The sequence below is a fragment of the Tursiops truncatus genome, chromosome 7, assembly GCF_011762595.2.
Source record: "Tursiops truncatus isolate mTurTru1 chromosome 7, mTurTru1.mat.Y, whole genome shotgun sequence".
In the NCBI taxonomy this organism is placed as follows: Eukaryota; Metazoa; Chordata; class Mammalia; order Artiodactyla; family Delphinidae; genus Tursiops; species Tursiops truncatus.
In genome coordinates, this window is record NC_047040.1 from 94436108 (window position 1) to 94463476 (window position 27369).

Below are 27369 nucleotides of genomic sequence, written 5' to 3' on the forward strand. Positions count from 1 at the left end.
GTTCGCTGGGCACTGCCCTCAGCCCCTCTCTGCTTCTCTTCAGGGTTTAACTCCCTCGTGGGGGCCGTGATGGGCTTCTCCATTCTGCTGAGCGCCGAGGTGTTCAAGCACGACTCGGCCGTCTGGTACCTGGACGGCAGCATCGGGGTGCTCATCGGCCTCACCATATTCGCCTACGGGGTCAAGTAAGTGCTGTTTCCTCTTTGCTCTCCGGACGGCCACGGGTGCTTTATTCCCCAGCCCCGATCACGTCTTGTACCTGTGACCCTCCCGCCCCCGGGGGAGGTCAGGAGACTGGAAAAGCCCCCTGCAGCCGTCACATACTCTGGGGGCTGGGACAGGAGTGAGGCAAGGACTTGGACCAGGGGCCTAGGCTTTCGGTCACAAAGGGTCCGCTTTTGTGTGCCGTCTTTTGTAGTTCACTGAACGGTCCTCCCTTTTTAACCCTTCGTGCCTAAAGATTTGTGCCCCTTTCCGCCTCTGTAGTGAGGGTCACGATCAGCACCAGGGAGGCGTTTGTGGGGCTGTCCTCACCCTTAAAGTCCCCTCTGCCACCTGCTACAGAGGCCGGGACCTCACACTTAGAGAACTTCTTACAAAAGGGACTCTGGTGCAGGAGGGCTACAGGTAGGGTTGGTTCTAGCCCAGCCTGAGGCCTGTCACTGAAGAAGGAAGTGCCCAGCAGGCATCGCTGGCTCTGCATCCAGCATCTAGGCTGGAGTCGGCCTTTGAAAAGAGAACAGTTTCTCAAAGGTGCTGAGCTTTTAGATGTTAACATGCCTCCTCTCGCCCACTAGATGGTAAGAGTTGGTGAGAATGTGGAGAAATCGGAACCTCCGTATCTTACCCGTGGGCATGTAAATTGTTCAGCCGCTTTGGGGATAGTTTAGCAGTTCCTCAAAATGTTAAACACGGAGCCGCCATTTGACCCAGCAAATCCCACCCTTTGGTATATACTGCAGCGAGACGAAAACACATCCATGCAAACACCTATGCATGAACATTTATAGTGGCATTATTCACAGCGGGCAAAAAAGTAGAGACAACGCATATGCCCAACGTATGCGGGTTTTAAAGAACCCAAACGTCCATTAACTGCTGAATGGATAAATAGATAAAATGGGGTAGAGCTATGCAGTGGAGTATTTATACAGCCGTAAAAAGAAAGAAATACCGATTCATGCTACTGCTAGATGGTGAACCTCGAAAACACGCCCAGCGAAAGAAACCAGTTGCCAGAGGCTACATCTGAATGATTCCACTTACAGGAACTGTCCCCAATAGGCAAGTCCATGGAGGTTCAGAGTACGTTTGTGGTTGTCAGGGGAAGATGGGGTGGGGAGTGACCGCTAGAGGGCATGGAGTTTCTCTCGGGGGGGGGGGGGGGCAATGAAAACGTTCTGGAATTAGGTGGGTGTGATGGGTGCCTGTACTAAAAACCGCTGAATTGTAGGCATTCTATAGTATGTGAATTATATTTATAAAAAAACAAAGCCCCCATCTGTTTCCCAAGTGCTCAAGCCCAGGGCTGCGGAGGGTCTGTGTTGGGGTGACCGGCCTTTCTCTTCGCAGGCTTCTCATCGACATGGTGCCCAGGGTGAGGCAGACGCGCCACTACGAGATGTTTGAGTGAAGGAGGCCGGGGCCGGCTGCCCTGCATCCGCATGAGGACTGTCGGGGCCACCGGAGGTTTCCATGCAGGCAGACGGTACTGATGTTTAACTGAACGTTCACTTTCTTTGTGCTCACGGGAACCAGGTCTCCCCAGCAGGCCGGACCGCACTGCTTCCCGCCACTGCCCCCGCCAAACACCGCAGGACCGTGAGCACGGAGCAGGACCCCGTCTCCGGCGGGAGGACTGACCTTTTCCATCTTCTGCAGTAAAAAGGTTCGTGTGGGGAGGATACGACGTCTGCTTGGTGGAATGCCTCTGGGGTGCTCCCAGCTTCAAATGGAGAGCAGCTCCCCGGACTCACCTCCTCGGTCCTCCACGTGGGCCCGGAGTCTCCTGGCAGATTTTAAGAGAAGACCGTACCCGTTGGTCCCTCACCCCTTTATCACTTCCTAATTTCTGTCCATGGATTTCATTCATTTCATACTGTTTTACTAATCCTCAATCTAAACACCAGATTTGTTCTGAAGGAGGAGACCATTCTATTTTCAAAGTGCTTCGTGATTGATAGACGTGTGAGCTTTTGCATGGTCGAACTCAGCACCTGACCCTTCCTTGTACATTCAGAACCCGAACGTACGTGTAAACACAGGATCCCTTTTGGAGAGGTGTGAAACTACAGTTTATTTGTAATAAATAATTATATAATCTATCCATAGATGTATCTATATGCTTATGCTGTGTGACGTGGTAATGGTACATTTCAGTCTGTTCACGTCGTAAGGAACAAGCTGTTCTCGGTTTATGCAGCGTTAGGCATAGATTCTGTTAAAGACGACACACACACAAAAACGGTCTCCCCACACGCAACATTCTGTACCTCTAGCACTGCTGCTTGTCCGGGCGACGGCGACCAATAAAGACCTTGACTTGTTTTGTATGGTATGGGGACGTGATGGTGAAGGTTGTCACTGCTGTGGGTGAAGCACGGGGTGTCGGGGGGGGGGGGCGGGGGTCAGTCTCACCTCCCGCTCAGGGAGGGGAAGAAAGAGTAGCCACATACGTCCATGTGGTGGTGCCTGGAGCTGACCACCCCCCCCAGTCCGGGAGGGCCGTGCCCCGCCCCCCAGCTACCTTAGGCCCCGGAAGGGGAGGTGGTGTGGTCCTAAGAGGTCACTGACCTTGGAGAGAAAGGCACGCTGAAAGCATCCGATTAAACCAACGGCATTTTGAGGCATATTCTATTGGGCTGTTACCATGTTGCACAGAAAAGATGGACACTGTCCAGGTCTGGGAAATGCAAGATTCAATAGGTTTCTTTTCTGCAGGTTTTCTCCCTGTATTTACTGTTTAATATAGTTCCCATTGTGACAGCTATGCCGTGGCAGCCCCCAAACTTTTAGGCACTCAAGTTATGCTCACCTTCCTCGGGGACGTGTGTCCCATCAAACATGCAGGCTGTCTCCCTTGGTGTCTCTGCTCTGGGCAGCGACCAGAAGGTTCACCAGCTTCGGAGAGGCTGCATCACGGCCCTCCACCATCCCCACAACAAGCTCCTGGTGGGAGCATGAACTTGAACTTCCTTGTTCCCAGGGCCTGTGCCTAACCACACTGAGCCCTGGGGTCCAAGTGCTCTCTCTGAAGTGGGGAAACATGTTCCAGGTCTAATAAGCCCTCAGCCTCTTAAGGGCTATCTTGCTAGTCCATCCTTCAAGATTGTTAAACATCTGATGTAGTACAGTTACCTACGAAACAAACAACAGTCTACTTGCAAACTCAATTCCCTTCTAGGTGAGCGTGCTCTGCAATTAGTGCTGGTGGGTGTTCCATAGTGAGCCCCCCACCTCCCCAATTCCTTAAACCTACCTTCCTATCAGCATTTTCGGCAGTGTACCTGCAAACGGTGAAACGCAGTCAGCAGCTACCACGGCTGGGGGATGCAGCTGGACGGGGTCCTGCTGGAGCCCTGGTACCCACCCGCCCCGCCCCCAAATCACTTCCATCTGTCACACAAGAAAAGTTTATTGAAAAATAAAGTTCTCCCTAGTTTTCTCTACAACAGTGGAAAACAAAGCAGTGCTCTCTACGCCGGTACAGTACATTTGACAGCAACACCTTATTTGCAGAATCCCGCACTACTTAACCCCAGAAGTGAACAGTAGAAAATGGTTGTACCAGGAGCTGGCTGAAGACACAGACGCGAATGGCCATTAGCTTACAGACATCAAGGCTGTGACAGCAACTACAGCAGAAAGGACGTCACCATCTCCTTTGGCATAGACTTCCACTCTTGTTCACCCGGGCAGGCCGGTGAGCAAAGGCATCCCACGTCTGCTCCATCTCATCTGTGCCAGAGGTGGCTGCCTGTGCTAGGTTCCTGGCCGGCTGGCCCAGGGAGCCCTCCAGCACCACAAAGGCTCTGAGCCTCCAGGACCACCCTTGCCCCCCACGGACCCAGACGGGGGCCCTGCCCGACGCACGAGCGCACGGCTGCCCTTGCATCCCTTTGTCGTGCCTCACCGGATGCGGGGGGCTGGGGGGTAATCTGAAGGCTCCACAAGATCTGGGAAGAATAGAGGAAATGATGCTTTGAAGAAGGTAAGTTCCGATCTTAAATGACTGCTGATTCAGCTGAAGAGAATCCAAAGGATCTGAAAAAGACACCAGACTCCAACATAGTCCTCCATTTTCCACAAATGCAATCTATGCAGAATAGGGCCAAGATAGGAGAGGAGATACAACTCTAAACCTATCTAGGGAAGCAAGAGGCTGAAACCAACCCCTCCCCCCCCAAAAAAAAGCGAACTGACATTCAGGTGATCTGGGAAAACAACATTAAGCCCCGAGTAGCCTCTTGGAGCTCTGAAGACGCCCCCGCCACCCCCATAGAATAACCTTTAATGCGAGAGAAACGTGACAACTAACCAGCCTGGGAGCCTGATCCTCTTGGACTGGACAGTGCAGGAGCCACCCTGGCCAGCAGGGGGCGCCAAAAGGGGCTTCCTGGGGAGCGATTAAGTTCAATTGGTCATTCCTTTCCCCTTCAATAAAAAACAGAAACGCCTCTATCATTGCATTTCAGAGAAAGATGGGTAACTTTAAGGGGACAGTCTGTCAGAGAATTCATTTTAATTTCCAGCTCACCAAGTTCTGCAAAGCAAAACCCTGGAAGGATCCAGAAGCTGAGTGGGGTGCGGTCCGCAGCATGTGGCCAGAGGTCACCCTCTTATGTTCAGTTTGCTAATTCTTGTGGCCCAGTTCCATCTGGGGCTGCAGTCAGGCATATTTTCCAGTCAGTGCATTTTAACCAGCAGGGTGGACACAGGACTCAGGTATCTTCCACCACTACGTCCTACAACATTCTATCAACTTGGGAGTATTCTCCCGTAGGTATTACTTTTGAATCAAGGCTAGGAAGTGAGCTCAGCTCTTTTTTCTCGAATTTTACGAAAGGCGAATAACAACAAGATTTAACACTCACTAGGGCTTACTATATGCCAGACACTGCTAAGCACTGCTAATTCACTGCTAAACTGAATCCTCACAAAAACCCTAAGTGCTAAGAAAGCTAGGGTAGTTTTTTTCTGCATCGGACACTAGACAGCTAATTTGGCCTTTTGCTATAAAAACTTGGTTTTCCATTTTTTTGTTGAAGCCCACAAGAAGGAAAGGAACCCGCCCTGTGCTTTAGGAAATTCCTACCTTCCTAAAGAAGTCTGAATCTCTCTACATCCATCCAGCTCTTCACACAAAGGTGCTCTGCAGCCCCATAGGGATGGATGGGGTTAGAGTGAAGCCAGTGTAGAAATGAAAATACTTTTCAATAAATACAACATTCCAGGCATGGGAGAGTAACACAACTGAGCCTGTCGTTAACAGACCTTTTTTTTTAAATCAAGAATTGCGGGGGGCATGGGAGAGGGTGGCAATGTTCCCATTAAATACACAATCTAGGTAAACCACCTCGGAGAACGGGGTGGCCTGCCTTGGTCTGGTCTAAAAAGCACAAATCCACCCATAAACAGAACAGTTTTGTCTACCTGGTCACACTCGTGGCTTCACTACCAGTGAGCTGCACTGGGGCGCCCCAAAGTGAGCTTACCGGGAAGCTGAGTAGTCACTTTTATCGAACCCCACGTTTGCCAAAGAAACAAAAAAAGGGGGTGCGTATTTCTTCCCCTTCATCCTGCTAACCAGATGAAGTGGTTTTGGGCCAGTGCTTCCATGAGTTCAGCAGGGCCTGCTTCCCTTCAGTGCAACCCCTCAGGTAGGGCTGGTTTTCTGCTGCAGCCAGACCTCACCAAGCTCCTGGGGTGGCACGTGTCAACCAGCAGTCCCCAAACCCAAAGACCTGGCCGAGCAGCCTGGGAAAGTATGGGCTGGTCTGGAGGAAGTCAGACCTTGGGGGTTCTCATGGCTTCATGGGGGTGTATGTGCCCCTACACTATGGCCCCCCCGGGGGGGGGGCTTGGAGGGCATTTCCGGCGCCCAGCCTGAGTTGCCCACAGTGATGCCAGGGCATGTCCTATCTCCAAGCTGGAGGAGTCTGCTAGCTTCCTTCAACAAAACCCAGATTCCAAAAACCAACCCCACATTCCGAAAACGAACCCGAAAGTGAAAAGGCACCTCAGAGAAAAAATAAATATCACCAAAGAAATATCTCCAAACATACAGCAAAACACACAAAAAGTAAACTATAAGCAGTGACAAAACCGAATCTAAGCAAAAATGCAAAAAAACTTCTCCAATTGTACTTGTGCAAATCGAATTACATACAAGAAATAAATGAGGTGTTTACTGGCGGGAGAAGTGTTTCCCCTTTCAGGAACTTTTATTCCCGAAAGTCTTTTACATTTCAAAGGAAAGCTTTCTCTCCTTTAATAAATTAAATGTTTTCCCTCGAGTTTTTTTTTTTTTTTTTAAGAACTTAGGATCACAGTGGAGGGGGAAAAAAAAAAATCCCAAATCTTTTAGGAAAAAAATGTACGAAAACTAAAGACCAGGCAAGAGATAAGAGATGCTCAGAGCACAAGAAGACACTAATCCTGATTGGGGATTTCTCTCCCTGTGGAATTGTCATCAATTACCAATTAATTGGTTTAGGATTCTATTAAGATTGGCATCGGCAAAACCATCGAAGGCTCCCAGACCACACTCTGAGAGGTGCCTTCCTCTCCCAGGGCAGGCAGGAATCGCACCCCTTCCTGTGCAGGGCAGATGGAGGTCCCTATCCCAATGTCCTCTTGGGTCGCTGACCAGACTTGGGCCACGTGTGTGGAGGCCTGAGAGCCAGTATACATTCAGTGTCGCCGCCTCTGTTCATAATGCCCTCAAGAACTGGAGTGTGGGTTTCTTTGCCCCAGGAGCAGCAGCCCTGCAGGCAGAGAGCTCTGGCTTACTTCCATTACTAGAAATGGGGGGAAGCCACAGGAATCTTCAAATTGGGGAGGTGCTCTCCTGGCTGCCTGACCTTAGAGTCCTGACGAGGAGAAGAGGAATTCTCCAGAAGGCGGAGAGTCCCTGAGCTCAGGGGCAGCCAGCAAACAATCCTGCAGCTTCTGGAACACAAGCCCGGCACAGCATCTTTCTGAGAACAGGGCTTTCCAACTTCCTTGCTTTCAGAGTTCCTGGGTTGGCTGTAACAGCTGTCTCGCAAAATGGCTTTATCTGGCCAAGTGGGAAACTGGTCTCGGCCCGCCGGCTCCCCCTGCTGGTCAAACGCCGGCACTCACGTCCTCAGCACTGGAAGCTCCCAGAAGAGCCCAGAAGAGGGCAGCACCGGCCCAGGAATTGCAGGCCTGGGCCCTCAAGCAAATTGCCACCAGCGAGGCTGCAGCCAGGAGTCCCATCTGTAGGGAAAAGCTGTTCCCCACAGCAGGGATGGCACTCCCACTGCGGGAAACCGCCCTTGCAAAGCTTCAAGGCACCCAGGCACTCGCACCCTCCATCCTTATTGCTCTTCTCAGCCAGGCTGTGACGGGCGGGCCCCTGCATCCGCGCTCAGAGCAGAGAGACCTCCCCGCCAGCATTCTCCCTGGCACATGTGGGCCACCTATGGGGTCGGGGAGACCCCGGCTGCCCTTCCTCCCTCCCTCCATTCTCTAAGATGGGAGGTGCAATTAAGACCCACAGAGGGTCTAAGAAAAAATGGCTGGCTGTGTGCTCGATATTAATTTTACACCCAAGAAGAATCTAGAAGCAGGCGGAATCTAACTTCCCATAACTCAAGTCTCCACACTCCATCTGGTCCTCAGAAAGCAGAATTCTAACTTCAACCTCATGTCCCGAAGGCCCACCCAGGCCATTAGCCTTGCCCAGCTGCTCTGCTCGGCGACCAAGGCACTCAGAAGCTTGAGTGAGGTCTGGACGGATCACGGGACAACTCATAAGGGGGCCATTCTGCCAGAGAGAGAAGAGGGCTCGCTCTTAACAGTACGGAGATTCCAGGGGCATCGCAGAAACATACACGCTTACACGCACAGCACTGAGGCACGGGGTGGAGGTGTGCAGGACCGGGGGGAACTCACACAAAAGCTGGGGGGGTGACTCCACGGTTTGGTCCAACCTGCCAAGTGGCTCACCACCCCCGCCCCCCACAAATACCTGTGCCTGGAGTAGAAGCCAGCATCACATTCCTGCCCCTTGCACGCCGCACCCACACTCACAGGTGAGGGGCCAGGACAGTGCACATGCATCCTGGCCTGCCCCTGCTCCCCGAGCCGGCATCAGGTTCACCAAGAGCCCCATTCCCTGGACTTCAGTGACATCAGACATTAGAGGGAATACAACACGAGCCCATCCGTCCAGAACCCGGCTCTGGTGGTCCCTAAGACCAGCTTCACTCCCGTCCAAATCTCAGCTCAAAGACAAATCTCTGAAGGGGCAAAGAGCACGGCCTCCAAGAGCTCCAAGGGTAGCTCTTTTAACCCTAACCAGAAATTACAGTCAAGGTTGTATGTGGGTGTGGGTTTGGGTGCGAGTATGTTTTCGGCTGGGGATGGGGTGGGACAGAGGAAAGGAGCCTCTCGCTGCAAAGCAGCCCATCTTTGGTCCCCGTGGGCTCTCTGGACCACACAGGCATATCCCCGCACGCCAGGGGCTGCCTGTGCCCTAGCTGCCGTGTGGCAAGCACACAAGGTTTGTTCTGTTCTGCCACCATCCACTTCGAGGAGCTAGGTCCCCATAGCTGCCCTTAAGCATGCCACCAACCCCACAGGGCACCCTGCCCAAAGCAGACAGTAGTAATATTATAGTGAAGGTGGACGGCCAACAGAGGAAGATCGAAGAAGTTACAAGACGCATGATCAATCCCTCTCTGCCCTCCCCAGCTCCCCCTCCCTCCCTCCCAAATAAATAAGTTAATGGGTTTAGGAATGTTCCCATACGAAGTCCTTTCCAACTAGCTCAATTCCTCCTCTGGTTTTGTTTCATTTAAATGAATCTTGAGATTCTCTTTCTACCCTGGAGCAGCTGCATAGACAGTCTCCCTACAGTAGCTCCTCCAAGATTAAAAATGAATTTGTGCCAGGGAGAAGCCAGGCTCCCCGGCCTGACGTCGACTCTCGTTTTGTTTTGGTGAGAACTCCGCTGTGATCCTCCGACCGCAGCGGGAGCAATACCAAATCGAGACCTCCCGCCAAAAGAGTTCAGGCTCTGGCGAAAGTCCCCGAATGATTTCTGCCCACCGTCTTCCCCAGGAGAGTGCGTGCGGGGACGAGCCGGTGGCTGCTAGAGACAGTCTTTACAGAGAGCCACCTGGCCCTTGATGAAGTCCCGGCAGGGGCAGATCCTCCGGTGCCTGGGGTGGGCGCCAGCACAGCTGAACAGCAGGAGGTCACCTTGAAACACACAGTGCTTGTTCTTGGGGTCGAAGGAGGGCACCACGATGTCCTTGGCCATCTCTGAGCTTTGGCAGGTCACCTCGTACCTTGCGGGGGAAGAGAAAGGGGTTAGGGATGCAGGGGTCGTCCTCACCCCTGCCTCCACCTGTCCACCGTCCGAGGCGTGGGGAGCTCGTTCGGGGCTCCTGCAGTAGAAATGAAACGTCAGCCAGCCTCTGACCCAGCCATTCTCTCACCTCTGGAAATCCAGGCTCGAGAAGGTCATGTGTGAGCCTGGACACGTGTGTGGGCCTATGTGTTCAAGGCTGCTTAGCGAAGCACTGTCCGTAATGGAGAAAAACTGGAAATAACCTGAATACTCAGCAAGTGGGAAATGGCTGAATCAACTCTGGCTCATCTGTACCATCAGAGTTACATGCAGCCCTTGACAGAGGAGAGGTGGAAATGCGAGCATTGGCATGAGAGCTGTCCTCGAGTAAGGCAGGTAACGACAGGATGTACGGTGTACCAACGCGCGCGCGCGCGTGTGTGTGTGTGTGAGTGAGAGAGAGAGAGAGACGGGGGGCGGGGGGAGGAGGGGGGAGAGGGAGAGAAGTCATGAAAGACTACACACTAAAGACTTAACAATGTTGACTTCTGAGGAGTGAGACTGGGGGAAAGATAGGCATTATTTACATGTGTTTTAAAAACTATATTTAATTTTCTCAATTAATGGCTTCAAGATACCCCTGTTACATGGCCTTAGTCCCCACTGGACAGCAGTCAGACGGTCTCCCGGGGAAGGTGCCGTCCTGGACCTGAGTCACTGGACCTTGGAGGACAGTGGCAACAGTAACAACCCCACCCCAGCCCTGTCCCCAGCTTGAGGTTTCTGGGTGCGCAGAGCAGGGACTGAATCATCCCAGGTCTGTGTTCTTGCCCCTGTGCCGTAGTCTCCCAACAGGTGAATTTTCTGTGGGCTGGAGACCCCTGTGGCTTTGCTTTCTCAGCCTGGGACCACAGCCTGGGGGGCGGGGGGGGGGGGGGCGAAGGAGAACCAGATGTTTCTGTTTCCAACCGTGTTGGCCTCATTTCAAAGAAGAGCCACGTAAGTTCTCCTCTTACCTGGGGTACCTGGGTCCTACCCACCTTGTCCCCTGTACCCCACATGGCTGGTGGGGACCAGTTCAGAGAAGGTGGTATAGGAGGGCCAGACAGATCTGGGTCTGAGTCCTGGCTTCATCTCTTATGAGCTGTGTGGCCCTGGACCAATGACTGAGCCTCTCTGTGTCTGTTTCCTCTTCTGTGAAATGGGGAGAGAGAATCCTTCCCTCACAGGGAAGGTCCAGGGATTAAATTAATGCTTATCGAGCAGCTGGCAGAGTCTAGCTCTGGGAAGTATTCAACACACGAGACCTATCATGATGCCCATCAACACCCTGCCCCGGCCGACGCTGGCTGGGCTATGCCACCTTCCTCCTTTGCCCAGCAGTGAGAACTTACACACGTGCCAACCATCTCTATTTTGCTTTGTTCATGGAAGTCTTGATTCTTGCCGGTAGGGAGGGGATCTGGATGTGGAACCTGAGGTCTCCTGCTGCCTCTGGAAAGCCTCCAAGTGTCGGGGGAAGAGCACATGGCGCCCCCATTACTCCTGCGCCCTCTTTTTTCTTCCTCCCGCCAACTAACTGCCGGGGCCCACCTGCCCTCCTGGTGGTTCCCAGTGCATCTGCTGGGGCTTCTGGTGAGCTCCCCGAGGCTGCCTGCCTGGCTCCCGGTGCCCAGGAGGGCAGCACCGGCCCATCTTGCTACTGCAGTCACCAGGGAGCTCTGCAGCTTCTCTAAGTGGCCCGATACCCCTTGATGTTAGGTAAGCCAGCCGGGAGACGAAGGCACCCAGAGGGCATGGCGAGGGCGGGACGTGGAGGTCTTAAGGAAACCCGAGCCGGAGACAGGGGCTACCAGCTCCCTCACAGGACACTCCTCCTGGCCAACACAAAAAGGGGTCTCCAGAGCTCCACTGTGCGTGAAAAGTTGCCATATGGAATGCGGTGCTGGGATCCAGATTCATGCTCATGCTATTTATTTATTTAGGCAAATTACAGCAGCTGCTGTGTCTTAACTCAAGCCATCTGCCTGGTACACTGCTCGTCAGGAGCGTGGAAATCTCCACAACTCATCTGAGACCCCGAGGCAAGGGGGAGAATTGCCAGGAGCCAGGAAGAAACCCTCCTCCCGCCTCTGGTCTCCTGGACTCAGACTCCAGGCCTGGCCTCCTGGGGTGCGAGCACGTGCGCCCGTGACCACGAGGCTGCAACAGCAGCAGCCGGCCCAGGGCCGATGCCCAGAGATGACCATGAGGCACTCAAGCAGCAGGTGCTCCCCGGAGCCACAGGGGACCCGTCCCCAGGCAGCTCCCCAGTGGTTTAGCTGAGGGGCACCGGAGCCACCCGTGGGTGTGACCCAACCCCCTACCCCGGGGAGCTCTACCTTCTGTTAGCTGCAGGTCTCCGTCCCACAAGCCCCGGGCGGTCGGGAAGGCCCCTCCAGCATCCTTGCTGAGCTAGCGAGCCACAGTCCTCAGCTGTTGCCGAGGAGACCTTCCCAATGGCTGGAGCACATCGTCATGCTCTGCCGTGGTCCCTCGCCTCTTCAGGGCGTGCGTGTGGCTGTTTCTGCCTCTCTGTTCCTGGGATGTCTGTGTCGCACACACGCGCACACACACACACACTCCCCGCTCAGACCTGTGGCGCGCTGTGCTGTTTCCTTTCTGTGGGCCCCTGTGGTCCTCACCTCTCTCCAGCTGGCCTCAGTAGCTTCTCTCACAGAATGGGAGCTGGGGCTTCCGAGGCCCCTCAGCCCTTAGTGTAGAGTTTATAGCCCTTGAAGAAGAGAAGGGCAAAGCCCCCCTTCCCGTGGGGCTGCCTATTTCCTGAGAGGAGGGAAGCCGCCCACCCTTCCCCCGACGCAGCCCCACTCAGGATGAAGGGATGGAAGCAGGACCCACCGGCCGGTCTTACTCCTTCCCCCGCCCCATCCTCCTCAGCCCCGCCTCGTATCCACCAAGTCTCCCCAAGCTCCCTCGTCACCACTCTGACTCAGGGCCACCTCCCTCCTCCGAAGGTGCCCACGAGCTCACAGTCCAGGCCTCATGGCTTAGAATTCCTGTTCTTCAAACCAACCAACCCATACTCAATAAATGAATCTTTTAGAAGGTACAACCTGTAAAGGTCGCAACATCACGAAGTAAGCCTGCCGCTAACGCACGTTCCCATTTCGGAAGCCGAGGTGCGCCCGCCCTGGGTCCCACCAGCCCGGACTCTGGCTCTGCCTGGGGCCTCTGTCCTCCGGCCACTCCGGCCCCGGTCCGGGTCAGGTTGGATGCCACCCGTATCACGCATGCTCCGTGCACAGGAGTTTGTGGTCGCCTCTCCATCACTCCCACCTCGCCCTGCCTGACTCCCCGATTCAAGACGACAGCACGGGACGTTCCAAAGGGCTGTACTTAAGTCACATCAGGTCACACTGCAGAGCGAGGACAGGCCGGGGACACCCGAAGACGGAGAGGAGCTTAAACTCAGAGCCAGGCCCCAAGCTGGAGAAGAAAGAGCAGCAGCTCGCTGCTAACAGGCCACGAACACGAATAAGCCAGGACTGCCTCACTGAAGAGGGTTTCAACAGACGCGCCAGAGAGCCGGGCTTTCACGACGTTATCAGTATTTACAAGTGCAGAGGCGAGGTATTCACCAGGGCTCCTGCGCACAGAGAATTAACTTCAGGAGGCTCTACTGCAAACTCAGCATTCGCGGCAGCCTCCTAGGAAGAAAACCCACGTGTCTACAAGGGGATGGGGTGGGAGGGGCGTTTAGTAACCCCACGGCCGCCCCACAGCAAGGCCTTCTGCTCCCTGGGCTCAGCTTGGAAGACGGTGGCGGGTGGGGGTGGGGGTGGGCAGGGAGGTGGCAGGGCACTGGCGTTTCTGGCCTCAGCCTGGTGGCCTCGGGCCTGCCCCGCTGCCCAAGCTCTCTGCAAGACAGGACTTTTCTGCTCTGCCTGCAGCACCAGCTGCATCTTCTCTCATCATTACCCGGGCTGTCCCCATCTCACAGGTGAGGACATTGCTGGGGACAGAGGAAACTGGTTCCTTGGTTCCCTGTCCTGTGCCTCCGCGGGACCTAGCCCTTGGGCCTGCAGACGGGCGGGCTGTGGTGGGCCCCGTGCTCTCTGAGAGCGAGCCCCGGGAGCCCCGCCTGCGGCCTGGCCAGGAAGGCCGCCGCTGCTGAGGGTCCCGTCCGGGTTCCCTCCTCCAGCGCTGGGGCAGCGGCTGCACGTAGACAGTTCTGTGTAGACGCTCTGTAGTCTGCCCCCAGTGCATCCAGACTTCCGCTCAAACAGAGGGAGACACTCGGGGTTCTCAGAAAGCCACTTTGCTACGGGAGCCGTCTGCAAAAGGGGCGAGTGGCAAGCTCCCCCCGGACCTAGAATTTGGGATACGTGCTCTGGAGATGGAAGCTTCTGGCACCATCAGGGCTTTCCACAGACGCCAGACCAGTGTTCCCTCCCACAAGGCTCCACGGGCTGCAGAGCAGGCCGCCGACCGACTCTGCTGGCCTGGCCTTTATTCTGATGGTGGAATCGAGGCCACCTCTGATCCGGGTCTTCACGTAGAAAGAACGAGAAAAAACAGCATCGTCCACATCCCCACTCAGGAGAGCATCCCTGTAGGCGTGACGCTAGAGACCACGCGCTTTCTCTAAAAAGGGTTTTATACCACACTTGAAGGTAGTAAGACTTCCAGGCAGGATCAGGGCAGCTCAGAGCACTAGGCATGGATGAGCACGGTGGCCAACCACACTCCAGAAGGGTGTGAAGCCAGAACAGGGGCCGGCAAGCCGCGAGCCCTGAGTCCACTCTGTGCCTTATTATTATTATTATTATTATTTGGGGAGGGGGGTGCGTACGGCGTGCAGGATCTCAGTTCCCTGACCAGGGATCGAACCCGTGCCCCCTGCAGTGGAAGCGTGGAGTCCTAACCGTTGGACTTCCAGGGAAGTCCCCACTCTGTTCCTTAAACATCCTCTTCAAGACTGGGGCCCATATATACAATGGAATATTACTCAGCCATAAAAAGACATGAAATTGAGCTATTTGTAATGAGGTGGATGGACCTAGAGTCTGTCATACAGAGTGAAGTAAGTCAGAAAGAGAGAGACAAATACCGTATGCTAACACATATATATGGAATTTAAGGAAAAAAAATGTCATGAAGAACCTAGGGGTAAGACAGGAATAAAGACACAGACCTACTAGAGAACGGACTTGAGGACCCGGGGAGGGGGAAGGGTGAGCTGTGACAGGGCTAGAGAGAGGCATGGACATATATACACTAACAAACGTAAGGTAGATAGCTAGTGGGAAGCAGCCGCGTAGGACAGGGAGATCAGCTAGGTGCTTTGTGACCACCTAGAGGGGTGGGATAGGGAGGGCGGGAGGGAGGGAGACGCAAGAGGGAAGAGATATGGGGACATATGTATATGTATAACTGATTCACTCTGTTACAAAGCAGAAACTAACACATCATTGTAAGGCAATTATACTCCAATAAAGATGTAAAAAAAAAAGACTGGGGCAGAACCACAGCTGTGCGGAATATCTAGGGTTGGGATAGCAAATCCCTCAGGGGAAAACACCGCATTAAGAGTTCTTAAGGTTGGGAAGGGGTGACAGGTAATTAACCAGGTTGTGGCCCAGGGAGGGTGTGATAAATATCGAGGAACAGATTCAGCACTGACAGGGGGCATGAGTCAGAGGTCAGAAGAAACTTCACATGGAAACCTGGAAAGTGCAAACACCAAACTCAAAATGCCGCTGCAAAGGGAAATGAATGGTGTGACTGCAAGTAACACAAGCAGCACGAGAAAAGAAATCCCAGCAATAGAGAAGGTCCTTCCTGGCTCGCTCTGGCCTGTGATCCCACTGCTGCACCTGCACCCCTGCTCAGGGACCCGGCAGAGCCAGGCCTGCTCACGCCCTCAAAGGGGCTGGAATAAAGCACAAAAGGAGATGGGGCTGCAGGAGGGGAAGGTGGCAGGGAAATTTGCTGCGGGCAGTGCTGTGCTAGCTCCCTGCCCGTATTTTTCATTTCTTCCAGACTCCCTGACTCTGCGGACCTAGCTACAGCCAGGGGACCTCAGGGGCGGGTCCGTCCGTGCTTGTGGTTCTGTGCCCATCTCGGCTCCCATGGTTCTTGGGTACCAATTAGCAAACCGAACACCTCCCGCCATCTCCAAGCCCCGACTTCCCGTTATTTATGCAAACAAAACACCCCTATTTGAATTCTAAATATATCAGCAGGCCAGGTGACCTCATCTACTTAACAATAAAAGCGCTGGGCCAACTTTCTCTGGGTGGAGGGGGGCGGTGGGATCATGCTATAACCTTTTCCGCATCTTATTCCAACAGCCCACGAGCCTAGAAAGGAAAACCTCATCCCTCGCAACCCAGCTCTGACCCAGAGGCGAGCTGCAGGCTGAGCTGCCTCTCCCGCGCTCCAGCACTTACTTCAGCAAGTCCTTGTCCTTGTTGAGATGCTGGAAGAAGGAAGGCTCACAGATGAGCTGTTTCTCCTGACACACCTGCTTGCAGGACTGCCCGGGCTCAGCAAGCTTTACCTGCAGGGCACTCAGGGGCGGCCACATCACTTGCCCATGGCAGAAGTCCTGGAATGACAATGAAACCATCAGCCAAGGGACCAGGGATGCAAGTGGGGGGTCCCCAGTCTGCCAACGAGCCCCAACAAGGGGGCCGGGCACCTGGTCATGGGAGAGCAGTGAGGGGCAGGAGGCAGGACCAGACAGACGTGGGTTGGAACCCAGCTCAGCTAGAACACGGCCTTGGCCTTGGCTTTCTGTGCACAGCACTGTGTCTGCCAGTAACGGGGGCTATTCGTTCGTACCGCCACCTACAATGATGCAATCGAGCTAAAGCCTCCACGCTTGAAAGCCCATCTCCAGATCCACCTTCACCAGCCGTTCTATTCCCTCCGCCCTAATTCCAAAGACATTTTCAGTGTCTACCTAATTTGGCGGTTACCTAATATGACACTGTTTTGTGAGTGCTGGTTTCAACTTTGGGAAGCAAAGGAGCACAGCAAGGAGTCTGCAGGCATCTGGGAGAGGTCTGCAGGCATCTGGGAGAGGACTATTGCGGGGTCGTGGTCTTGAGAGAGGCTCAGTGCTTGTTGGTTGGAAACAATTGTAACACACAGATTCAACGGCTAGAGAAACAGTCTGAGGATGTGTGATAGGAGGTCAAGTAAGCTGGTATCCCCTGCAGGGAGGGGCGCCCCGAGGCATGGAAGGTGGTGGCATGCTCAGGATGGGGCTGGGTGGTCATTCCTAGGATCTGGAGGGTGCGCAGGAAATTAACACATCCAAGGAAGTCACGGGCGGGGAAGACCAGGAAGTAACCTGTGCAGCATGGTGAACGGGCAGCCTAGTTATGAAGCTGAGTGTTGAGGAGAAAGACGCAGTGGGACCAGGGAACGGGCAGGTGCGGAGTGGGAACTCTCTCTGGCCTGGGACCCCAGCTTTCATCTCAGCTGTGCCTGGAGCGACCCTGAACAGGTACTGAGGGTGGAAACTCATGCACCACTGGCAACCAGAGCTCGCTCTGCTTGCACGATGTTGATGGAACCCTAGTAAAATTCTTCTGAATCTCCGGGGCCGCCCAACCTGCAGAAGATGATGTCAGGGCAGGAGCCCTGAAGAGCCACGTTTGTGTAACTTTTTGGGGGGCGGGCTAGCCCTCAGGGGTACCCAGTGGTTAGGGTTAGGATCCTGGGCTCTGAATTCCACTTGTAGGAATTCACCCCAGATGTATGGGACACAATTGGGCAAAGAAACCTACACAGGACACAGGAATCCCAGCAGTATTGTTAGAAGAGAAGCGGAAGACTTGAAACAACCTAAAAGCTGTATTTAAACAGGTAACTGTTTAGAAGTAGTGAAAATATGTCAGTGAGAATGTATACTGGGTGCAGCCGCTATGAAAAACAGTATGGAGGTTACTCAAAAAACTAGAGTTGCCATACGATCCAGCTATCCCATTCCTGGGCCTATATCTGGAGAAAACACTAATTCAAAAATATATATGCACCCCTGTGTTCACAGCAGCACTATTTACAACAGCCAAGACATGGAAGCAACCTACGTGTCCATCGACAGATGAATGGATAAAGAAATTGTGGTTGGACGATAGATAGGTAGATATGGATACAGATACAGGAATACTACTCAGCCACGAAAAAGAATGAAATAATGCCATTTGCAACAATATGGATGGACCTAGAGGTTATCATACTAAGTGAAGTAAGTCAGACAAAGACAAATACCATATGATGTCATTTATATGTGGAATCTAAAATATGACACAAATGAACTTATCTATGAAACAGAAACAGACTCACAGAAAGAGAGCAGACTGCTGGTCGCCAAGGGGGAGGTGGGTGGAAGAAGGAGGGATTGGGAGCTTGGGATTAGCAGATGCAGACTATCATATGTATGTATAACGGAATCACTTTGCTGTACACCAGAAACTAACACAACAATGTAAATCAACGAAGCTTCAATAAAATAAATTAAAAAAAAAAAAAAAGAAATGGTGCCAAGAGCAGCAGGCCCTTCTTAAGGTTTGGTGAACCATCTGGAAAGCCTGAAGGTGATAAAATTGAACAGATGGAGGCCTGAAGGTGTCCTTAGTCGCTATGACACCAGGTAAGGCAGGAGGGAGTGGGGATCTCAGTTATGATTCTGGCCCCCAGCTAGGAGACTTCATAGCTGCCCCTCAAGCTCTCTCTGCCCACTTTCACATCGAAAATGGAGAAAATATCACTTGTCCTTACATAACTCCTGTCAGATTAAAAAAAAGAGGTGACTCTTAAGAAGGTACCTACAGATGTTAAAGATAACATTCCAAGGAAGACCCTTATTTGCTGCCAGGGTCCAGAGCGAGAAGGTGAGTTGCCTGGATTATATATGACAATCGCCCACAAGGGGCATCCCTTTGCCCAGCTGCCTGGAGGGCACAACTGACGCAGCAGCCCGTCATAAGCCTCTTCTCACCCCCAGGTGCCAGCCCCACTGGGTGCTCGCAGAAAGCTGGAGGTCCTCTGTTTCATTCAGCCTCAGCACCAGCTATCAGGGCAATGCCGACATGCCTTGTCTCCCTGTTTGCTCACTCACTCGTTCATTTGTTCATTCAATAAAATACTTGCTAAGATGCAGAAAAGCCTAAGGGTTTGGGGCTCGAACCGCTGGGGTTTGAATCTCAGCCTCTCCATCTAGCAGCTGAATGCTCTTGGCTAGCTCCGTAATTTTTCTTTGCCTCAGTTTCCTCAACTGTAAAATGAAGAATACATCAACGGCCACCTCCCAGAGCTGTCGAGGGGATTAAGTCAATTATAATGTGTAAAGTGCTCAGAAAAGTGCCTGATAAATATAACACCATGGGTTGGCTCTTCTAGGCCTTGGGGGTGACTTGCTGGAAAAAAAAAAAGGAACCAAAAACACCTGCCTTTATAGAGCTTATTTTCAGTGAGGGAGACAGAGAAACAACAGAAATCAATTATATGTAATATATTAAAGGTGATAATTGCTCTAAATAAGAATGAAGTGAGGAAAAGGAATCGGGACTGTTGGGGAAGAGGGTATTCAGATAAGTCATCATTGAGAAGGTGACATTCAAGAAAAGACCCGAGGAAGTAAAGGCGTGAGCCATGCAAGTGTGTGTGAAGGACATGATAGGCAGAGGCAAAGCAAGATCGGAGGCTCTGACAGCGAAGCTTCTAGCAGGTTCCAGGAGGAGCAGGGAGTTGCACACAGCTCGAGCAGTGTGTGCACGCTGGGGCCGGCGATGGGAGGAGATGGGGTCTGGGAGGTCCTGGATGTCAGAGTACCCAGAGCTTTGGGGGCCCATGCAAAGCCTTGGCTGTTCCTTGGAGTGAGACAGAAGCTACTGGAGACTTCGGGGCAGAGGAGTGACTGAGCTGAGAATGGAAGGCAGGAGAAGAAGCAGGAGCAGAGAGACGGGAGGCCACGCAACAGTGTGGGAGAGAGAGAACGGCCTCAGGCCAGACCCACATCTTTGTCCAATAAACCTCCATGAAATGCTCATGTCATAGGGTGGCTTTGAAGGTTTTCTCATGCATCCATTCAAAACTTGACAAATGATCATTAAAGCCTATGCTGGGTGCTGGAAATAAGAATGTGGATGAGACAGAGTCTCCGGGTTCAAAGACTCCATCTAGTAAGAGAGGCTGGCATTTAAAAAATGACAGAACAGTACAAAACAGATGTCCAAACAGGGTGTAAAGGCCACTGAGAAGAGAGAGAGAATTATTAACTCTGGGGAAGGGAAGGAGGGTAGGGGTAGCAATCAGAGAAGGCTTCCAGGAAATAGGGACTTCTGGGCTGGGTTTTGTAGGCTAAATAGGAGTTAGTGGCTTATCATAAACATGGTGCTTTGCAGATAACTGGTGCTCAATAAAGAGCTGTTGAACTGCACTGAAGGGTTCTGGCATCGTGGGGCTTTGATAGTAGAAGTAGAAAAGAATAATATTCTAACCCAGAAGCTTTATACAACCAGAGGAGACATAAAGAGTAATTTCCAATCTGGTTAACAAGCCCACTTAGATCAGAACATCTGCATCCCTCTCTAATAATTATTTCAACCAGTCACCAAATTTCCCTAAATTTGCTTGACTATGAAATTCTCCTAGAGTAACTATAATAAGAAAGGTTTATTAATCAACAAATTTATGAGAAAAAGTAATGTTCGGAACCAATGAACACAATGAACTGTGAAAAAGAAGTAAGGATGCTGCCTTTGTAACAAAGGCTAAGCAGCAGCATGGAGAAAACGTTATTTATCAACTACCAAAAGAGCTGGAGAAGACTGGGTAGGGGGAAGAGGGAGGCGACTCCCTAGGAGGGAAGCACCAGGTGGACGGGCTGGCTTGTCCCTCCCTCTCCGTGGCATGGGGTGGGATCTTTTCCACAAACCCCCCACCCCCAGAGTGGAGGTCTGCCCAAACCTTTGAGTTACTACGTCCATGACATATCAGGTGCAAGTAGATTTCTGCGGAAACGCACATTGTCTGGAACCAAGAAGACAGGTTCAGATACAGGTCTGGGGGCAGGATCTAAAGGAAGTAAGGTCAGGAATTTGCAAAAAAAAAGAAAGAAAAGGGGGTGGTGGTGTAGGTTCAAGGCCATGAAACGGGTTTGGGCCAAGTTCAGCCAGCTATCTCATAGCTGGGAAATCCAGGGCCAAGCACAGAAAAAGTGTCCAGTACATTGTGACTGGATCAAACACATTCCGGGTGCCTGCCGGCGCCTGCCCTCCTCAGCCTGTGCTGTCCTCAAACGGAGTGAGCTCTGTCCACGGGTGGCCCCTGGGGCTGATCCCCAGCAGTGGGTGCGAATTTCCATTGCCACAAGGGCAACAGAGGAGGTGGCTGTGGAGCTGAGCTGTGGTGACTCATCTCTGTGATGATCTTTACACTGCAAATCAACGAGCCAACCAGCTCACCCGGAAAGAGTCAGACATAAACCTCCCACATTTCAACTTCTTCTACGACTAGGAGTCTATCGGGAGAGACAAAAAAGACGTCCACACGCATGCGAATGTTCAAGATAACACTCCACTTTTCACGACCGCTCAAAGGACGAAACGACCCAACTGGAGAACGGATAAACAAACCGTGGTCTATCCATACAGTGGAATACTATTCAGCAGTGAAAAAAGAATGAAGTACCAACACATGCTACAACATGCGTGAACCTCACAAACATTAAGATGAGAAATCTCCAGGAAAGGAGAATCTACAAAGACAGAACACAGGTCAGTGTTTTCCTGGGGCTGGGGGAACAAGCCAAGACTGACTGCATATAGGCACAAAAGAGCCTTTTAGGGTGATGGAAATGTTATAAAACTAGATTGTGGTGGTAATTGCCCAAGTCTATCAATTTACTAAAAAAAAAAAAAAAAAATCACTGAACTGTACCTTTACATGGAGTGAATTTTAGGGTCTGTAAATTACACCTGAATGAAGCTGTTTAAAAAACTACACCTCGATTGGTTTCTGGGCTCCTGCAGCAGGAAGTAGTTAAGGCTTTCAGAGGACCTACTGTGTGCCAAGCACTGTTCTTTGTCTTGAACATGTATTCATCTACTGATTCCTCCACCAGCCCTACGGGGTAGGTAGTAGTATCCCCATTGCACAGAAGAGGAAACAGCACGGAGAGATGAGAAACTTGACGGAGGTCACCGAGACAGTGGGGGCAGAGCCAGGATGTGAACCTGCCTGTCACAATGCAGGGCCCAGCGATGAAATCATTACCCACCCAGTCCCTCTGGGTTCAGGAATGGCTGGGCAAACAGCAACCACTGATTTTTCAAAAGAGGAAACATTCCTAGGTGACTGCCAACTTTCTCCCTGTTTCTACGCCTTTTCCTCTTCCCCTGCAAGCTGGCAACTCCACCATTCCCCCTACCCTGCCAATCAGCTTCACTGCCAGGCTCGAACATGCCCCATGGAGTTCGGGATGGGCCCCGATGAGCCGGATTTCCCAGGAGCTGAAGCTGATTCCACTGAGGCTCTTGGAGCTAACGCTTTTCTCCCCTCCGTATCTCCAGAGTGCTTTTCACATAAATGACACAGCTCCTTGCAAAATGATATGAGCACAGTCGTCTTGTAGAGTATTTGCAGGGTCTTTACAGAAAGTAGAAAATAGGGCTGAAGAGCATGTGCATGGTTTTCAGAAATCAATCTCAACATCGCCAAGAACTTGCTCTACTCTCCAGCCTGAGGCAAATACCTAAGTCTTTCCCAAGAAATGCACAAGGAGAACCTTAACAGGCCTGGACACACCCAGGTTAGGGAAGAAGAGTGCTCCTGATCTTAGATTACAAGGATTTTTCTTCTTGGCACACACTCCTGCTGCTGGAGCAAGTGCCTCTTTTGGAGAGCTGATATAAAACAGCATGCAAGGCTTCCCTGGTGGAGCAGTGGTTAAGAATCCACCTGCCAATGCAGGGGACACGGGTTCGAGCCCTGGTCCAGGAAGATCCCACATGCTGCGGAGCAACTAAGCCCGTGCGCCACAACTACTGAGCCCACGTGACACAACTACTGAAGCCTGCGTGCCTAGAGCCTGTGCTCTGCAACAAGAGAAACCACTGCAGTGAAAAGCCCGCGCACCACAACGAAGAGTAGCCCCTGCTCGCCGCAACTAGAGAAAGCCCGGGCACAGCAACGAAGCCCCAGTGCAGCCATAAATAAAGAAATACATTTATTACAAAAATAAATAAAGAGTGTGCAATCCAAATCAACATTTTTAGTACAGTAAAGGGAGAGAGGGCATTAAGCGAAGAAGCAAGTGGCTTTCCTAAAGCCAGGATTTGTTCCCATTGGTGCTGCCTAGGCTGGTAGGGTAGGTCAAGCTGCTATCGACCACTCTGTACAGAGTATATGTTGAAACCTGGGGCTTTTCTCAATTGCTGTCAATTGGCTTCCTCTGGCTCCTGTTGCCTGGGGTGAGGATGATGGACAACCTTGAAAGGGTTCTGGGATAAAAGCTTCCTTATTCCCCTAGCAGATCGCATGGAGGACTCTGAAGGCAGAGATCAGCCCAATTAGGGCTGCGATGCTCCTACAGTTTAAGAGATGGGAAGCTTATGCTCCCACCACCCCTTCGGAGCTTGAGGCTTTCCTGTTCATACCAGGAACACCGCTCTCTTCCCTCACTGCTCTTTGAAGATATTCTTTTGGCTGCAAAAATAACGAACACCCCAAGCTCTAAAACACTAGAGCCTGGGGCTAATCGTTAGAGGCAGAAGACCCAATCTGTGAACCAGTGGGGTCTTGGCTTCCTAATTTCCCTCTGGTTTGGGGGAACATTATGGCTCTGACAAAACCGTCCCCAAAGGCCTGGGATAAACTCCAAATAGGCCCCTTTATTGCTCATTTAGCAGCACTGAGAGAATGTTGAGTAAGAAATGCCCCAAACACAAGATTCCTAGAATGACTTTTCTAAAGCACCAATCTGAGAGCATCACTGCCCTGTTCCTGGGTTAAAACCTTTCTTTAGCTTCTTGTCCCAGAAACAAATTCTGAATTCTTCAGCTGAGCCTCAGCATCTTTTCATGATGTGTCTCCTCCTCCAACCTCTTCTCTCACATCATCTCTCTCTTCAGTCACAGCCAAGCTTCCAATAATTCACCACCATTTCTCTTTTTCACCCCCAGGCCTTTGCATCGCGACCTCTCTGTACCACGACTTTGCCTTTAGGACTCATCTCCCGCAGCGTGCTTCCAGACAGACTCTCCCTCCCCTCCCTCATCCGCACCCTGCATCTGAGTTACGTGATCCCAAAGCACCTGGGTAGTCACTATTACAGATGTAACCAATGGCAGCGGCATCGCCTGTGAACTTGACCTTCAAGCTACCTGAGGATAGGGCCTCATCCTTTGACACCTCTTCTTGCCCAACTCCCAGCACTGTCTGCAGCCCCCTCCAGCTGACAAATATTTTCAGAGAGGATGAATGAATAAACAACAGCAGGCAAAAAAGAAATCCCTGGGGGCTTCCCCGGTGGCGCAGTGGTTGAGAGTCCACCTGCCGATGCAGGAGACGTGGGTTCGTGCCCCGATCCGGGAAGATCCCACATGCCGCGGAGCGGCTGGGCCTGTGAACCATGGCCGCTGAGCCTGCGCGTCCGGAGCCTGTGCTCCGCAACGGGAGAGGCCACAACAGTGAGAGGCCTGCATACGACAAAAAAAAAAAAAAAAAAAAAAAAAGATGCTCTCCAAATCATAAGGGCCAAAATGAGCCTCCTGGTTCTTGGCACATAGGGAAAAAAAGCACACACACTCACTCCCCTTCTCATTCATTTATTCATGTCTTCGGCTTTTGTGCACCTACTCTGTGCCCGGCAGAGGGCTAGGCACTTGGATGTCAAGGGGAACAAGCTAGGTGTGGCCCTGAATCACAGAGTATTTGACAAGGTCTGTTTGGGGAACGGGATCTTCCTGTTTGAAAGGAAACCTAGTAATAGATTCACAGAGAACAGGCCACATGAGAACTTCTAAGGACTGGCTGGGATTCAAGAATCTTAGGGAAGAAAGAAAGACAGTCTTCAAATAAATGTGATAAAGAGTCTTTTCAAGTATCATATGATAGCACTTACATGTGGAAGCTAAAAAAATGATACAAATGAACTTATTTACACAACAGAAACAGACTCACAGACATAGGAAACAAACTTACGGTTACTAAAGGGGAAGGGGTGGCGAAGGGATAAATTAGGAGTTTGGGATTAACATACACACACTACTATATATAAAATAGATAATCAACAAGGACCTCCTGTATAGCACGGGGAACTCTACTCAATATTCTATAATAACCTACATGGGAAAAGAATCTGAAAAAGAATGGGTATATGTACATGTAAAACGAAATCATTCTGCTGTACACCTGATTGATTTAGGTTGTACACAACATTCTAAATCAACTATGCTCTAATATAAAGTTTAAAAAGTCTTTTTACACCTGGTGGTGAGTAACCATTTTCCCTGAGAGGAAGCAGAGACAGGAAAGGCAGAAGTTGGTTCCGTACGCAGCTGCAGGGATCCTAGTAGGATCCTGGCCTCCTTGGAGGGTAGTTAAAGCTGTGATGTGTTAAATCTCACTGTCAGAGGCCACGGCCGCCCTGTCTGCACCTTCAGGAAGGGCCAGCAGCTCCTTGAGATCAAAGAAGATGGGAAGTATAGCTCTGGGACAGGTGCCAGCACCCGGGCCCACAGCAATGCTGCTGGTGCAGGCCTGGGCTCAGACCAAACCAGCGTCAAACCCTGATTCCAAGACTAAGCCCTGCGACTAAAGACTCTCTGTTCCCATTATCCAGAGAACGGGGTGATGACTGCCACCTCCCAGGATGACTGTGAGGGTAAATGAGATGATGCATTGGGACGTGTTGGCATAAAGTCTGTACGTAAAGGGCTGCTCAAGTTAGGATGATGATACTGTCATTCTTAAGTTGGGTGTCATGTGAAGAGTGACTGAGATAGTGATTCCAATGCTCAGCTCTTGTGGTAAAGTCTAACGCTGTAGAATATATTATGTGATATAATAATACACAAGAATATAATACAATACTGTATAATATAGTAACATCACTAGTGCGTCTTTACTGAGCAGTATGTGTTAGCCCTGTTCTGAGTACTTCACATGTACTAGGCTCATTTAATCCTCCCGTCAGCCCCATGAGGTTCTATTTTTATCCTCAGTTTGCAGGGGAGGAAACTAACACATCCCAGTCATACAACCAGACAGTCTTGGCGGAGGGGCTGGAACCCAGGCGGCTGGCTGCACTGCACTCCCTTCTTGCCACTCACAAAAATTCAGAACATCAAACCTGGCACCCTGAAGCCTCTGCCTCTGGCTCGGCCCGTCCAGCGGCTGCACTCAGGGTCGTCTGCTGTTCACCACGGTCTGTGGCCTCAAATCTTTCCTTTGAAACCTGCCTTGGCCTGCAGTCTGCAACTACTTCCACTTTCAACATGCCATTTCTACTTTCAGCCTTCAGAGTCCTCACCCCCTATTGTGTCAAGATCGCATGACTGCCCCAAGACACTCTGCTTTGTCTTTTAAGAGAAGCCCCTTATTTCTGACATCTGGTCAAGGAGTTCATATTCCCCTACCCACGGGGGTGCTCAGTCTGCCTATTTCTGGCTCTGTGTTGCTTTTGAAGCCTACGGAATGAAAATGTTTGAAAACGATAGCAATGACACTTTTGGCCTTTACTTCTACGAGCACAAGACATAGTTTCCCAACTCTGTTCGGGGTGGTGGGACCCTTGGAACCCTCCTCTGCTTTGGAAGTGAACTTCTGCTTTTTATCTGTTTTATATACTTGGATTTCACGTGAAGTTTCATTTGAAAACGGGTCCTATTTTTAAAAACGTTTGAAAATCACTGAAGAGTCCGAACATATTTGGAATTACCAAAGAGATATTGAGCCATCTCTCTGTTCCCTCCCGACCCAAATCCTTGTAAGGCCCCTAGAACCCAGGCAGGGCACAGGTCTGATGGTGAAGGACGTTTTCATCTTAACCATCCAGCCTCTCCCTTAAGTTTCCATTTGACCTTCCACCATCATAAAGAACATTTTTACCCTAAGGACAGACTGACTCCTTGGAGTGACCTTGACAGTGCATAATTTAGAATTTCAAGAAGCCATTCTCTAGCCTGTAGAGTCCTCCAAATCAGGAAAATAAGCACAGAAACATGGTAAACTCTTAACTGTTCATGAGAGTCCTCTGGGGTAGCAGGAGGTAGAACACAGCAAGGACAGATGGACTTCTGAAGAGCCTTACCTGTTTCTCGATGAAAGCGTTGATTCTCTGTAGCATCCCCTCGCACGTGAATTCATACGGCATGTACGGCTCAATCTGCAGAAACAGAACACGGTATCATGAAAGAGGAAGACACAGGACATGCAACACTTACCCAGTCCTCCATTGATTCACTCACACTCAGGTGCCAACACCTGCAGGGATCCTTGTAAGGGGCTAAGACTATGAACTTGGAAGTCAGCAGACCTGGCTTCACAACCTCATTCTGCTCCTTATCAGCTGTGGGACCCTGAGCAAATGATCTACCACCTCTGAGCCTCAGATCCTTCATGGGTAAAATGGTGATAAGAAAAACCCATTTCTTGGAATGTGTGGTAAAGATGACGGGGGGGAAAAACCGCTTAGTTCAGTGTCTAACACAGAGTAGGCACTCAACAAAAGGTGGAGAGTGTCACTTGTTAGAAGGTAAGCTCCATGGGGCAGGGTCCATGGCTGCTGGGTCATCTACATCCCGGTGCTG

General features: G+C 51.5%; 2 protein-coding genes across 5 annotated transcripts in view; one reads left to right on the forward strand and one right to left on the reverse strand.

Annotated features, from left to right (window-relative positions):
- TMEM163 (transmembrane protein 163) overlaps window positions 1-2546 on the forward strand; it is a 251881-nt gene extending 249335 nt beyond the window's left edge. Inside the window, exons 7-8 of the mRNA XM_033860239.2 lie at window positions 44-185; window positions 1573-2546. Coding sequence (XP_033716130.1) covers window positions 44-185; window positions 1573-1633 — 203 coding nt within the window. The 3' untranslated portion in view covers window positions 1634-2546. The remainder of the gene's footprint in view (window positions 1-43; window positions 186-1572) is intronic.
- Window positions 2547-3618: 1072 nt separating this feature from the next.
- The window catches only part of MGAT5 (alpha-1,6-mannosylglycoprotein 6-beta-N-acetylglucosaminyltransferase), a 362902-nt gene continuing 339151 nt past the window's right edge, over window positions 3619-27369 (reverse strand). For 3 of the 4 annotated variants that reach the window (XM_019925447.3, XM_019925446.3, XM_073807768.1), the window contains exons 16-18: window positions 26871-26945; window positions 15994-16151; window positions 3619-9539 (exon numbers count right to left, since the gene is read on the reverse strand). In XM_019925447.3, the coding sequence (XP_019781006.1) occupies window positions 9341-9539; window positions 15994-16151; window positions 26871-26945 (432 nt within the window). In that variant the 3' untranslated portion in view covers window positions 3619-9340. The other variant, XM_073807769.1, reaches the window with a different exon arrangement.